General features: G+C 41.2%; 1 protein-coding gene across 1 annotated transcript; it reads left to right on the forward strand.

The window, feature by feature from the left end:
* The first annotated feature begins 471 nt into the window (after nt 1–471).
* On the forward strand, nt 472–14,274 carry LOC138851452 (retinol dehydrogenase 13-like). Its single transcript, XM_070080591.1, has 8 exons — nt 472–653; nt 860–952; nt 2,724–2,848; nt 8,192–8,306; nt 10,440–10,634; nt 10,875–10,987; nt 11,428–11,517; nt 13,926–14,274. Exons 1-8 carry the CDS (start codon nt 506–508, stop codon nt 14,028–14,030), a joined length of 984 nt encoding a protein of 327 aa, XP_069936692.1. The 5' UTR covers nt 472–505; the 3' UTR covers nt 14,031–14,274.
* Nucleotides 14,275–14,988: the final 714 nt, after the last annotated feature.

The raw sequence follows: 14,988 nt of genomic DNA on the forward strand, positions 1-14,988 counted from the left end.
ATGGAGATGGTACAGGTTCCCTTCTCCAACGGGGATCGTAGGGAGGCTGTTTAAGTGCAGGAGTCTTTGACCATACACAACGGTCTACAGACCGAATCTATTTGTTTATACGGTAACTTAACAGGCTGAATCTTTTTGTGGTACAGAACTTTTCGTATAATTATTCGGTTATGATTAGTCACCTCTAACCCCCTTCGCAACAGTTGGTAAAATTGGAGTGTTAAAAATTACAGTAAGCATAAAATCCTGGTCTTTAGATGTGATCGAGTCTGCACAAGGCACACCCACAACTCGTGCGTATCTGATAATCTTGTTGGTTTAAATATTAACTGGATGTGATGGTAGAGCATTACCAGAATTTAGGGAAACTGGGTTTTTATATTCCCTTTCTCTATCCTGTTCATTCACGTGTACGAATAGTTAAATTGATAGGAAAAAAACTTTAAATGTCTACTTGCAGATAAACAAATTCACTAAATGACTTTCTTACATTCAAGCGGCAAACATGGTGGGCTCTATGGTAGTGAATGGAGTTGCTACTGGTGTGGTATTGACATTGGCTGTCAAGTTTGTCTACCGTTACCAGTCGGGAAGATGTACCTCCAAAACAAGACTAGTTGGAAAAACTGCCATTGTCACAGGAGCATCTGCAGGCATGTCTTAAAATCTAATTTGCCAGTGCTAAACTTTCTAAACCTTTGTGAACGTCCACTTTAGTGGCATTTTCCTCTCCCTTGGAAATTACATTCCTTAAGATTTAAAAAGTTTAAAATTTTTAGATTACATCAATCTAACTTCCAATTAATGGAATTTAAATGAACCTCGGCTGTCTGAGGTAGCTTAACCTGTGAAATTTCAGGTATCGGCAAGGTAACGGCTCGGGACTTGGCTCAGCGCGGCGCCAGAGTCATCCTAGCTTGTCGTAATGTTGAGAAAGCTGCCACAGTCGCAGGTATGTCTTTCCTAGTTTTTCATTTTACTACGAAACTTCGATTTACTTTGGTTTTTCTAAAATATTTAGTCCTCCTACAATAGAGGAAAGAATGTCTGTTACATGCACAAAGATTAATGCAATGTACGGCAGCATAGGTTTATAATGCAGTTAAATTTGAAGCAAATCGCTGGTATTTACTTTTGAAGACTACTCTTACTTAAGAATCGCATTAAAACATCTAAACGGTAAATTAGACTAATCGGCTTTGAAGCCATACTACAAAGGTATACTTCATAAATAACAATACAGTAATATACAACAGAGTATTAAACTTGCGAATCAAAATTGCAGTACCTTAACATTAAAGTTAAACTGGTTTTGACTCAAAATTCCAAGCCAAATGTTACAGGACTAAAGCATTTTCTCAAGATGACTTTTAACATTGTAAGGCAAAGGTATTTCCCTTTCACGCATGTAAATAAAATTTTTAGTACGGAAAGTACAGTACTTTTATCTAAAACTGATAATTTCATATCACTTATTCCTGAGTCTTTCATCCCCCCCCCCCCATACAAGTTACTTCACAAGGCATTTTCATTAACTAAATTGCCACATTAGTCACCTTGATACTTGTTAAACTGATGTTAACTAGTTTCACATTACGAAAATTCACTATTACAGAGCCACAACTCTTATCTACTCATAAAATTATGCATAATTTGAAAGTTCCACCCCACTGCACACTCCATATAATCTACCTATAATCTGCAAATGAATCTTCAACACAACCCTCATAAAAGTAGCAGTCGTAATAGCCTACTCACTTGTGGTAAAATATAATCTCTACCAGCTTCTGAACGTCCCTATTTCCACCAATTTCTAAATTGCCATTGTACTTCTGATTAATACATAAATACCCTACATAGGTCACTTCAACAGAACTAAGCCATTCTGATGTCACGGCACGATGACCCCTACAGATTCAGCAGTTTTTGAAGTGGTAATCTGAAATCTTCCTATAACAGTACTAGTAACATTCTCGACTAGGCCAAGAATGTAATCTACTAGGCCTTTCATTTTCTGTTTCTGAAAAGTAACATCTCCAACCCATACTTTTAGTTTAGTGAATAGCTACACTAAATCATAGGTACCTTGTATATGTACCCTTCAAAAAAATAAACTATAATTTACAAAGGCTACTCCCAACATGTTTGCTTAAATCCAAATTATCTTCACTTTACAATCTTTTACACGGCCTATATGCTGCTCCCATGTTAATATTAGTTGTTACTCCAACCCTTTACGTTAATGTAAAATTAGTTACCTCGTATCTACCTAGGCTCTTCACTTGGTATTACGCTGTAAAATAATTGTAAATCTTAATATCAGTAAATACTTGTAATTAAAGCAATTACATTACTTCTCAAACCTGCATGAACTGTGAAGAGCATATCGCCCCTTCATGGATTTAAAGATTTTGTACCTAAAAGCCCCCCTCCTAATTTGATTACTGTTAATCTCTGAAGATTAACAAATCACTAGAAAGTACTATTATCACTACCATTTCACAATTGAGTGGTTGCTCCAAATAGTCTCCTTTATTAAACTTTCTTGGTGCCCACAATCAAACCCATTATAGAAGCAACATAAGATTCATACTTTATTGCATAATTTAACTTTAATACTTTGAATCTCAATTTAACTCTGCTTTCATACCAAAATTGTTAATCTTTTTAAGGTACTTTTTACATTAAAATGACCTAGTCACAATAGCAGAACTTCTTTACAGAGGACATAAAGAAGACCACAGGCAACAAAGATGTGGTAGTGCGGCAGGTAGACACGTCAGACCTGACCTCAGTCAGGAAGTTTGCTAAAGACATACTGAACACAGAAACTGCTCTCCATATTCTGGTAAGTTCGCTGAAAATGCATTAATATAGAATGAAGTTTCCTCAGTATATACTGATTCTCTCCATCCTAGAACTCTCCCTCCCTTATAGCCTATAAAAAAAATTCTTTGCCATTGCCTTGGTGGGATACACCTGGTTTGAAGTTAGATAAAATAAATGTAAACTAGAGGTTCTGTTAAAACCTTTAACAGTATTACTTTATGTAGGAAGTTCTGCAGATGGAGTACTAAGCTTCCTTGACCCTCGTTAACGACTTATGGTGTTACCTTCCACCTAAATCACCCCGCAAACTTACTAGACCGGCATTTCTGCCCGAAAAAAAGGTAAATTTTTTTATTTAAAACTGCATATACATAAAGCTTATACATACCCAACGAAGGAAAGTGGTATACACAGTACTTCTCAAGTTACAAAACAGAACCAAACCACCATCCACCTACCACTCAAAAGAGGATAAGTCGGTTTTTATAGTCATAAACTAAATTATAACCCGATATGCGTAACTCTAATTGGAATATATATAAATAGCTTCGTGAATTTTTTAACACTCGCAAAACTGTTACACACCACAATTAGGAAAAGCAGCGAACCTCTCCAACAAAACTTATGTATTTTAAAGTACATGTACAGTAAAATAAAACCCAGAAGTTGCACACCAAAGACCAGAAAAAATATCAATGTGGAGAGAACAATTTTTAACAAGGTGTAAAGCCTTCATACGTGTAATCCACAAGGATAGTAAATTTCACAAACTATTAAGCATTAAGTATAGAAAAATAACTAAAACTTGACATACACCACAGAATAACTCTGGACAACCAATAAAAATAGACCTTGTAGTTTCCTTAGATGTACACGTGGAAAAAAAATTAAAGCATGTGCTAGGACCATACTAAACACTGTACAAAAGTATGACAAACTAGGAACCACAAATGAAATTAGACCCGAAGCATTCAAAAAAAAATCCCACCTTGAAACTAAGTCTGCCAATTACCCTAAACTTCCAAAAAGGAAACTACACAACCAACATAACTGCAGGTCCCTTGTGAACCCATCTCTAATCTCTTGCATGCATCCTTCATTCTATACGCCACAATCACACGCCCCAGCTCCACTTCGACACTTGTATGTGCCCTATCCAAACACTATCCTACCAAGTAAGACCAAAACAGTCTAACCATCATCGGGTCTACCCCACTCCCAACCGAAGTAACCTTTCACTGTCAGGCTGCGAAATCCTGTCAGGCTGCGAAATCCCTCGGATGGGGGGGGGGGGGAAGCTGGTCGTCCACTTTCCCCATATAGTAATAGGCTATTCCTAAAAGCTGTCCTATAAACATGCTGAAAGTGCCCTCCCTAAAAAAAAATGCAACCTCCCTCATACCCCAACAAACAAATGTGCCACATGCATGACAGCCCTCCTGACATCCTTAGGAACCCTGCCCACAGCAGAAATCAAAGCCTCAACAGACTTGTTACCCTCCCCCCAGACTGAAAAACCCTCCCTAACCTAGTCCTTAAAACTCTAGGATTGAAGAAAAAAAAAACCCACATGGAACGTCTCTTCCCCACAGCTCTAGCAATTCCCATCTCCCACATAACCCATACTACTAAAGACCTCATAGCCAAAATTATCATTAACCTATAGACCAGTTCCCATACCCTTCGTTTCAACGAAAGTTTTCTAAAATCCTTCAAAGTACCCCCCTGCAATCATAAATGGGATAAGAGCTTACACCTTGTATTCTCTGGACGTCTACCCACCTTTACCTTCGCATCCCAATCAGTCAACGGAAAGCACAGCATATCCTTGCAAAAACTTCTCCCCATTTCCGTAAATCAACCATTACCTGCCCCACCTGCTATGAAGTGCTGCTTCACCTACTGCTTTCCTAAGTCATAAAGGGACGAGGCTCGATCCACCCTGCCTAACTTTTGACTACCTCCCTCCTTAACCACGATCTTTAATAACCCCATGCATATCTTAAGACCCTCTGTAATTCCTCTATAAACTGACCTCTGGAGATACACCACCCTCTGCAAACAAATGTTCCTGGCCCTACAGTTAGTTACCTTCTAATTCACCCTTCGCACCTGTACATCTACAAAGTTTGACTGTTTCTAAGTATCAACAGACCACCCATACACTCGCTCGAAATCCCCCTCCACCCACCCAGGAACTTAACTCCAACTTCAACTTTGCACCATTAACACTTTCCTGTTGCCGCCCCCAAAGAGCTCGAGCACACATCCCACACTTTGCAAACCCCTTGCCACCCACAATGTTGTCCAAATAACCCATAATGCCCTTGCCTTTAGCTACCCCTCGCCCTTTTCCCTCATGCCACCTTCAGTAAGCCCATAAAAGGGATTCTGCAAACTTGCAAAAATGACTGCAGATATCAATCTCAAACCCCCCCCCTCTCCATCTGTACTGGCAAACTCTACATGCCATTTGCCTGAACCCTAACCACAACAGACTAATACATAGCATTGACCCACCTCTCGATCTTCCCCCAAAACCTCGTCTCGACATAACCCTCAAAATCTCCCTATGAAGTCACACTTCTTTCCAATGAAGTTTCGAGATACGCCTCCCCCCCCCCCAACATGCCTCAAAAAAAAGTCCATGTCCCTCACATGTGCACTGTAAAGTTATACAAACTGACCCTGATGTATAACCAAACCTGTCTCAATCTTCATGTTACTTTACCATCACGAATATTTTTAATCCAAACACGTACAGGAAATTACCTGGTATGCAATAGGTGCCTTCCCCCCTTCCCCCCTTTTGGCACAAAAACAAACTCCTGCACTATGACATACCTAATTCATCCCTATCCTTCGTAGTTGAACAATACTACCAGGCAGTACTTTAGGCAATCCTAATGCACCAAATAAAAATTGTTATATCCTTTCAATCCCAGGTGCCTTTCCTCTACTCTTCCTAAGCACAGCACCCTCCCCAAGCTGCTCCTCATCTTAAGCATAGAGTACCCTTGGCCCTCCCACTCTCCTCAAACCAATGGTCTGCACAGTTGCTCATGCTTTCCATTAGAGCACCTGGCCCCTCCTATATACCCCCCCCCCCCACAGCCCTGCACACCTCCAAATTCAAAACTGGTCACCTGCTGCCTTTCCCAAAATCTGCAAAAGATCACAACCCGAGAGCCTGTCTCCCTTGACAAAGGCATCAAAACAGTGTTAACAGACACCAGAGTTCTGTAAGGTCTCCATACCTACCCCCATACCATTCAGCTGTCCCTCCACGTATTGTTGCAACCTGTACCTCCACCACACTCTACCCTTCGACTTTTATGATGCTATAATCCCCGGTTTAGCTCTAGACCCCAACATGCCCACCCCTTGATCCCTTCCCTTGCAAGTTTCCACCACCCCTTGAACAGTCCCTTCCCCTCTCCAGAAAGTAGCAGTGCAGTTTCCAATAACTTGGGTAAATTCTAACAAAACTATTCCATGCCATGACTGCCCAATGGTCCGAAAATCGGTAAATTGTCTGTACCCGCTCGACCATAATACAAAGTCCCCTATATTCTATCCAGTCTGGTGGTATAGCCCCTCCTAACAAACGTGCTGTACCCTTCGCTTCTCACCATATCATACCCCCCCCCCCGCATCCCTTGGTACATCCCGTAACACACAAAGCGCACAACCTGTCCCTCATGGCTCCACATCCTTATTTCTGATAAGTCACATCCTCCCAGAACTGCAACTATGGGCAAACCCTTTAAATAGAACAAAACTTCCTTCACAAAATCCAGTTTACTCAACTTGGACCATCCTCTGGCATATAAACGCCCAGAAGACATTCCCATCCCTCCCCCTTTCCCTCACCTGCAACGACACAAAAGGGGGACTGGACTCCCTCACCACCACCCCACCCTTCATACAATAACCTTTCAACCCCAACTCTCGTCCGTATTTTCCTGAGTAAAACTCGTCCACATCAAAACTCCTCCCCAAGCATGCTTCAGCCCTAAGGCCATTGACATTAATAGTTACAATTGAATACTTCAAAAAGGGACTTTCCTATATTCCTCTGGGTCTTGTCCGATCCACCTTTAATATACTCGAGCCATCTCGTGCACTCTTCCCTCCCTGACTTCTCTTCCCTCCCTTGTTCACTCAACCCCATCCTACCCACATCCCCCAACGAGTCCTTACCAGGCCGGAGTGAAAAACCACCTCTGGTAACCACCCCCAGCCCGTTCGAGAGATCGGCTCACAAGCTCCTTCTCGACATTAACACCAGGCTCGTGGACCTCAGCCTCCCCTCGTTGGTCTTGCAAAACCTGTTCCCCCCCCAAACCCAACAGCCCTGGTTCCTACGCCAGATCCACAGCAAGCAGGGAATCTGTCCCCACAAAAGGTACAACCTTCTCTGGCTCATCCAGTAAATTGAGCATTTCCTGCAGGGAGTTCCAAGGTATCCTGTAGTTAGTCTCCTCCACTGCTGCCTCTCAGGTCAAAGGCCTCCTCCCCAAGGGGTCTCCTGACAGAATCGCACAATGTTCCTCAGCCTCATCAGCCAGTCATCCTTCCGGCTAATGCCACAGGCACCGGTCACTTCAAAGGTGCTGCCATCGTCGCAAAGTCCATCGAACACTGGAGCCGCCCTTCCACACCCCACCATATGATCAAAAGCTCCACAGCGACATATTCGCCGTTGTCCTGCATAAATGACATGCTTGTCCTGGACCCCTCTAGGACAATAAGGAGGAATGGCCCTCTTCAACGTCCTTCTGAAAGTAAAGGATCCTTGTGGCAATCCAGCATGGAGCTCATTCTTCCCAACGTCGCCTCGCTAACTTCCACGGCGTCCGCCTCAAAGAAGGTATGGATTCGTATCCAGGTGTAGGTTCGGGAAGCATCCCTCAGTCTGACCTCCATCCCCGAAGTCGAAGGAAGGCACTTCTGGTATAAGGACACCGTCCTTATACCATGCAGCTCGTAGTTGCCAATTCTGAAAGTATCTGATCACAGGCAGCATTGCAGAAGCCAATGTTGGGGTAAATTGCACCCTTTACGGTGTTAACACGCCGTACTGCTGCTTCGTTTACCATCGGTAGCCATCTTGGAGGAAATGGGGAAAGTGCATACTGCTGTAGATAAGATGACATTCCAGCTTTCTATTATATTAATTTTAAATGGCCCTAATGTTAATCCTAAGTGCTTGGAAATACTAATTTTTTTCCTTGGTCCCATGAGTGCTTATGCATATAGTGACTTAACTAATCTTGTACGTTATATATATAATTATATATATTTTATATATTATATATATATATATAATATAAATGTACATACAAAATTTATGCTTCAGGTGAACAACGCAGGACTGAATGGCTTTGACACGAAGAAGTTAACAGCAGATGGTCTAGAGCTGACTATGGCAACCAACCACTTTGGCCCCTTTCTGCTTACTAACATGTTGTTGGGTTAGTACAATCTGCTCTTCCTGTCCTAGTAAAAACTAGCATGCTAGTATGTTCAGACTATTCCAGTGAATGAGGAAAAAAAAAAAACCATAACCCATCACTGCTTAAATGTGCTGGGTTAATGCATTAGTCTTAGAATGACCCTAAATTTACCTTAAATAAGCCAATGCTTTAATCTCGTGAATTATCACAAATTTTCATTCCTTTGACTTGTGTAAGCTGTAAATTCGTAAGGATTCTTCAGCACCTGAAGATGTGATGTTATAACATCACATTAAACTTAAAAGCGCCAAATTCGTATGCGTCAGTGCAGAAGATTTTGACAAATGCACACAAATAGTTAAGGTAGTATCAGTAAATTTACTAGCCACTGAGCTAAGCTTCAAAAAAAAAAAAAAAGGGGATCTTCATTCAGAAACTGTTTAACTGTACTTTAAGGTTTATAAAATTAATTTAGCAGAAACATTGGATACAATCATTTCAACAATATTTAAGATTCTTAAAAATAAATACCTCGGCCTAGAGAAATTTTCAGTCTTTAATTAACAGTGAAGCTGTAAGAGTAAAGAATAAAAAAAAAAAAAAATTGGCAAAACCGTACTGCAAAAATTCTAGTAGACGTAGGGATTTATAAAAATGGTGTAAAATGGATAAAACTCAGCACCTCTAAATAGCAACTGTGCTTATAAAGGCACATGACAAAATGAAGTGGAGGAACATACTTTGGTAAGTTTCTGACAAAAATAAACCTTACCCCAAGAATGTGAAGTCACCATGGTAGTGTTAGGTAGAAGTACTTAAGATAATGAATCTAATGCAGAAAGTTGTAAATTGCTTTTACCAGTGGTATGGCTCGCTTGGGAGACTGACTAGTTGGAAACATCGGTAGACTAGAGTTGGAAAAAAAAAACTGGGTAAAAAGGCTGTGATTTAACTTCAAGGGGGTACGGGCTCCTTGGCGTAGAGGCTCTTGGTCTGAGGAATTGCATGTCTCCTTCCTCAGACCAAACCTAATTACCCCCATTCCCTATCCAATCCTCCCCTTTTTCCTTTTCTCCTCCCCCTCCCTTTTGCCATTCATCTTTTTGACCTTTGAAGTTTTTCCCACAGGCACGCTAGTTCCTAGGTAGAGGAAAAGGTACTGGGGTCCATCCCATTCCGTTGAGGTTCTTAGCGGTGGCGTAGTTTGCCATGTAATCTGGATCGCCTAGGGATTTCCTGATCCCTCTCCGGTATCCCGGAGTGGCTTTGGGTGTCCTTCAGGCAACGGGTGTATCTCTGGTAGCCACCTTTCAGATTCAGGGGGGTGGTGGCCGAAGGAGGTATGCTTTGTGGTAGATATCCGGCCACCCTCTTGTCCACCGAGGTAGCTCGGCAGATGAGGTTGCTATCCCGGATTGATGGAAAGTATGTAGGTCGTCTATGGTAAAGAGCCTTTAACATGTAACAGGCTTACGAGAGCATGCAGAATGTAAGAAAGTAGTCCTAATTTGGTGTTAGGAATGAGCAAAGTAACTTATGAAAAGTTCTAGAGGTGGAAAGTGCAATGCCTGCCCTCTATAGATGGATGGGATGTAAAGTTTAGAGGATTATCTAAATTACTGTAGTTCTGTCAAGAGATTAAATGAAGATTAGTTTGCATTTGTCGGGTGTCTGTACCTATGTGGGAGATGGGAGGTGCGTTAAGACATTTTATAATTAGTTTGTAAATAAATTATTACAAGGGTCGGTCACCTTCATAAAGTGAAGGAAAAGTTCAGTTCCTTGCAAGACTTCTAAGATTCCTTTTCAGAGAATAACTTTATTCACCTAATGAAATTGTGCTTTTACTGATTACAACCTGGTCGAGGGGAAGGGTTTAGGTGGAAAGAGGCCGCTGAACCCCTTGGGTGGAATAAGACAACCAGGATCGATCTGAGGAAGAGCTTACTAAATTTCTTGCACACCAGTCAGCGTAAATTTTAGTTCTTACATGCTGATCTGTTGTCAAAACCTCCACGATACCACCCACAACTTAAGTGACAAATTATTTTTACTTCGGCTGAAGTAACCTATCCTTATCCTAAAGTAATTTTGCTTTCATAAATAAACTGTCTTATTTGAGCATAATTATTAATGCTGTTATTTCTCTAGGGCTGTTGAAAGCCAGTGGTCCAAGTCGGGTGGTCAACGTGTCTTCTGTGGTGTATACCTATGGCTCCTCGCTGAATGTAGATGACCTTAACTACGAGAAGAATAAATATCCTGGAAGCTTCATCTCTTACAGTCAGAGCAAACTAGCGAATATCTTGTTTACCAGAGAGCTGGCAGAGAAGCTGAGGGGAACAGGTTAGTTTATAACTTTCTAAGTGTGTATGGAACTAAGTGCACTTTATATCCTAAAGTTACTATAAAGGGAAATCCTTGAACCCTTAAAGATAATAAAGCAACTGGGGATTGGAAGGCAATAGTTTCCTCAATGGAACATGGGAAAGCTAAACTCATACAATCGACATCTCATCAGCCACTAGCAACTTTGTATTGTCTTGAAATGATTTGTAATAACTAATGAAAGATTTTTACTTGCAGCTGTGACTGCTAACAGCTTACACCCAGGTATAGTGGCCACTGAGATGATATGGAAAGGTGAAGCTAGACTTTCAAACTACTTCTTTGGTCCGCTTATCTGGTTTTTAGGTAAAGTAAGTATCGTGGTGCACTTATACTGGCATAATCTACTGCAGGAATGAATGTAATTACTTAAAGTACTTACAGAAGCATTTTCACTTTCTAATATTGCACAAAAGTAATTGGTTTTTCTTCCGTGGATTCATACCATGCCAGTTAATTTTTACTTCAATACTTTTGATGTCCAAGCTGTATAGCCCTTGTGGTTTAGTGCTTTTTTTATTACAATCACTTGGACATAATTATGAGTGGGAAACTCTAAACCCATAGGGCTCGTGCAGTGCGATGAATTGTGGATAATGGTCTAATGAAGAAAAGAATACCTTTCCTAAACCCGCCCCCCCCCCTCCAAAGGCATTAATACCCCTCACTTGAGGGGCTCAAATGCACTTAATACTGTGCAGTTTAGTTAATCCTGTTTTTTTTTTTTTTTTTTTTTTTTTTTTTTTTTCAGGATGCAGAACTTGGAGCCCAGACTACTATTTACCTGGCAGTTTCTGACGAAGTGAACAATGTTACTGGCAAATATTTTGTTGACTGTAAGGTGAGTCTAAAGGCTGTAAAATATCTTCCTCCCAGAAAATGAAAGGCTACGAAGAATAAGTTATGGTTCTTACAGGCTCCAACAATGCCCCTCTTTCTTAATCAGTTTGCCAGTTACTACTTTCCTTCACGCAGGGAGGCCTGTGTGCCTTGTAGGAATTTTAAAAAAAAAAAAAAAAAAAAAAAAAAAATGCCCTGCCCTCGTTGGCAACTGGAAAAATGCTGAAGCATACGAACGCTTCAGAATTTCAGCCCTCCAGTCCTCAAGTCTAATTCTAATTGGGGAAACTGACTTCTCCCTTTTCGTAGATCAGGTACTTTGGGCCATAATGCCTTGCACCATCGTCCTGTTGCTTTTACCAGTGCAGATTGAAAGTTTATGGAAAGTCTACTGAACAGTTGATTTGTGTATTTAAATATAGTATTTGGCTCAAGTGCCGCTCCACGATTGACACCACTGTTGCAGTATTAACAGGCACGACTACTTTAAAATACATCTTGGTCCTCTAAGGAAATCTGCCACTCTTCCTTTAACTTCTTAAGAGACCTTTCAATGTTGGTATTAATTGGCTTTTTTTTTTTTATTCAGACCTTGGTCAAGGCAGTCTCGGATATCTATAGCGCCACTCTTCTACTTATTAAAAATCTGTAATCTGTTCTCCCGTCTAATGTTTAGTCATCACTGACTTTGCTATAATTTACATACGCAAGACTCCTTGCTTCAGTTATTGTTGCTTTAAACTGAAGTTCTCGGGGTCAGTCTTCACTACTTGTATGGCTCCTGTATTTCTGAACGTGACTGTTAAATTTCTCAGCCATCTGTCCTTTAATCCTCATTATATCCCTAAAAGTAATTTGACATAGCCGGCTGAACCTCTTTAAAATCTTCTTTCGAGGAGGAATATCTTTAAACACTTCCTGCATACAGCCATAATTTACTGAAACTGGACTGTGAAGCACTTGTGCGGCCTCTCCCGTGACTTTCTAAACTTCTGCAGACGACTTTTTATTCTTGAACGATCGACGAAATGCCCATTGCCTCGGCTTGTCCTGCATACAGGACAATAACGGTGTTCACAGCCCCTGGTTTAGTCTTTTTTAGTCTTCCCACGCTCTTGACTAAGCAGCCCTCCTTTATTCATTTCGCCTATCTGGAAGATCCCGATAGGCAGTGTTCTTCCCTACTGCCATGCACGGAAGTTAATAACTCCCTACCCCGCCCCCCCCCCCTTGGTCAGAATTTAGAACCCAGGTTGCACTGCATTCTAAATTCTGACTGCGCAGAGTTTGCAGCACTGTTTCCTGACTCGGTCTAATGACTTTGCTAGTTCCCCCTCCTCCACTGAACTAAAATTCTACTAGCAGTTACCAGTATTGCATCCTGGCCCACAAACACTTATGGTAGTCACTCTGGATGGGTTTTTTCTCAAGTTATCAATTTAATTCCTTCGTAATAATTTTCGCCGTGCAGAATTTCTAAGTTTTCTGCTTGGTTCCTGGTTATGTTGGTCAGGTAATTTGCATGGTAACTGCTGTGCGGTCAGCGGTACCTGACCTTCCAGACTTGCTTATTCTATTCTCTGGTTATTTTGCTATCGCCTCCCTACTTTTGCAGCAGTTACCAACCAGGTTTGAAAGGATATTCATAAATGGGTTCCATGAATCTAAGCTTAGTATCCTGGTCTTATGGCAGTGCTTGGGAGACTACCCTTTCCATTCTTGGTATATAATTTTTGATGAATGTATGACTATGAAGTAAGCGAAGTTGACAGTATGAAGACAGAGGGAGTTACCAGATTAGATACATAATGCAGTCTGTATTCTCCAAAACCTAACTCTTCTTGCATACCTAGACGCCGGATTTAAATTCGCAATACAACCATAGGATTCTTATGCCAGATAGTTTGGCCAGAGCATATTTCGCTATAGCAAGATGCAAAGGTAATAAAATTTTAAATTCTATCTAATATAGAATGGGATTAAATTCTCAAAGGCCATTGACCCATGAACTAATTGAGCCTTGCTTTTTCTAAAGCAAAACATTACGGTTAACAATGTTCTATGGTACATAGTTTGAAGTTACTGAAGTAGTCTTCAAGAGACGTGAAACAGAAGGGAAAATAGGCAACCTAGCATCCACACAAAGTCGGCACTCTCCCCCATGTATTGACTTCTACATTTACGTATACTGTTTCTAAATCGAAAAATCGGGCAAAGCATACTTAACTGTTAGTGTTAGACGTGTTTAACATTTGATTTTCGTCATAAACTTAGATAAAATATTTGACATTAAGAAAGCTGTTTTACTAGTTTTAAGCGGAGGATGAATCTTTGATTAGAAACCTTCTTTTCTTCTAGAAACCTTTTTATCTAAATTTTCCTTAATGCTGTATTTCTTTTCTTAATCAGGAAAGTGACATCTCAGAATTGGCAAAGGACGCTGGACTGGCTAAGAAGTTATGGGAAGCTAGTGAACAGATAGTGAAGCTGAAACCTGAGGAGACTCACTATTAGCACATTACTTCTGTGGTATTACTTAGTCATTTGAGTAACTTATATTTATAGTAATGTTAACCCGCAAGGGTTATAAACCACCTGCTGGAAGTGTCTTGATAAATGAAACCTTAACTTGCTCGGATTGTCCTTGACAAGCTAGTCAACTATATTGCTAGTTATACAGAAGAACATTAAGCTAATGTGTAACTTTTTATTGATATTTTAAGTTATTAATTATATTTACTGAAGCAGATAAAATAAACATGGTTTTTCTAGCCTACCTACCCAGGTTCCTTTCATAGGTTAATTATCTAGTATCCTTTTGAAGACTAATTATCGAAACTAAATTTTCTAGTTCATACGAAAGCTTCTTTAATTCATACTCCTTTCTGCTTCAAGGGGGACTCCTTGGCGTGGTGAAGAGGCTCTTGGTCTGAGGAATTAGACCTATCGGTCTTCCTCAGACCGAACCTAATTACCCCCCAATCTCCCCTCCCCTATCCCATCCTCCCCATTATCCTTTTTCCTTTCCTCCTCCCCACTCCTCCCTTTTTGCCCTTCCTCTTTTTGTCCTTTGGGATTTCTCCCACAGGCGCACTAGTTCCTAGGTAGGAGATGGGATACCGGGGTCCATCCCATTCCGTTGAGGTTCTTAGCGGTGGCGTAGTTTGCTGTGGAATCTGGATCGCCTGGGATGTCCCGATCCTTCTCCGGTATCCCGGAGTAGCTTTGGGTCTTTCGGGCGACGAGTGTATCTCTGGAAGCCACCTTTCGGATTCCGGGGAGTGGTGGCCGAAGGAGGTATGCTTTGTGGCGGATATCCGGCCGCCCTCTTTTGTCCACCGAGGTAGCTCGGCAGATGCGAGGTTGCTATCCCGGATAGTTAGTTTACTAGCATGATGGGTAGGGTATGGCACGGGTTCCATGTTGCATCTGCGCTACTTGCGGTGCTGAGGTCCTCTTGGGCGCGGAGGGA

This window comes from Cherax quadricarinatus, unplaced genomic scaffold (assembly GCF_038502225.1).
Source record: "Cherax quadricarinatus isolate ZL_2023a unplaced genomic scaffold, ASM3850222v1 Contig652, whole genome shotgun sequence".
In the NCBI taxonomy this organism is placed as follows: domain Eukaryota; kingdom Metazoa; phylum Arthropoda; class Malacostraca; order Decapoda; family Parastacidae; genus Cherax; species Cherax quadricarinatus.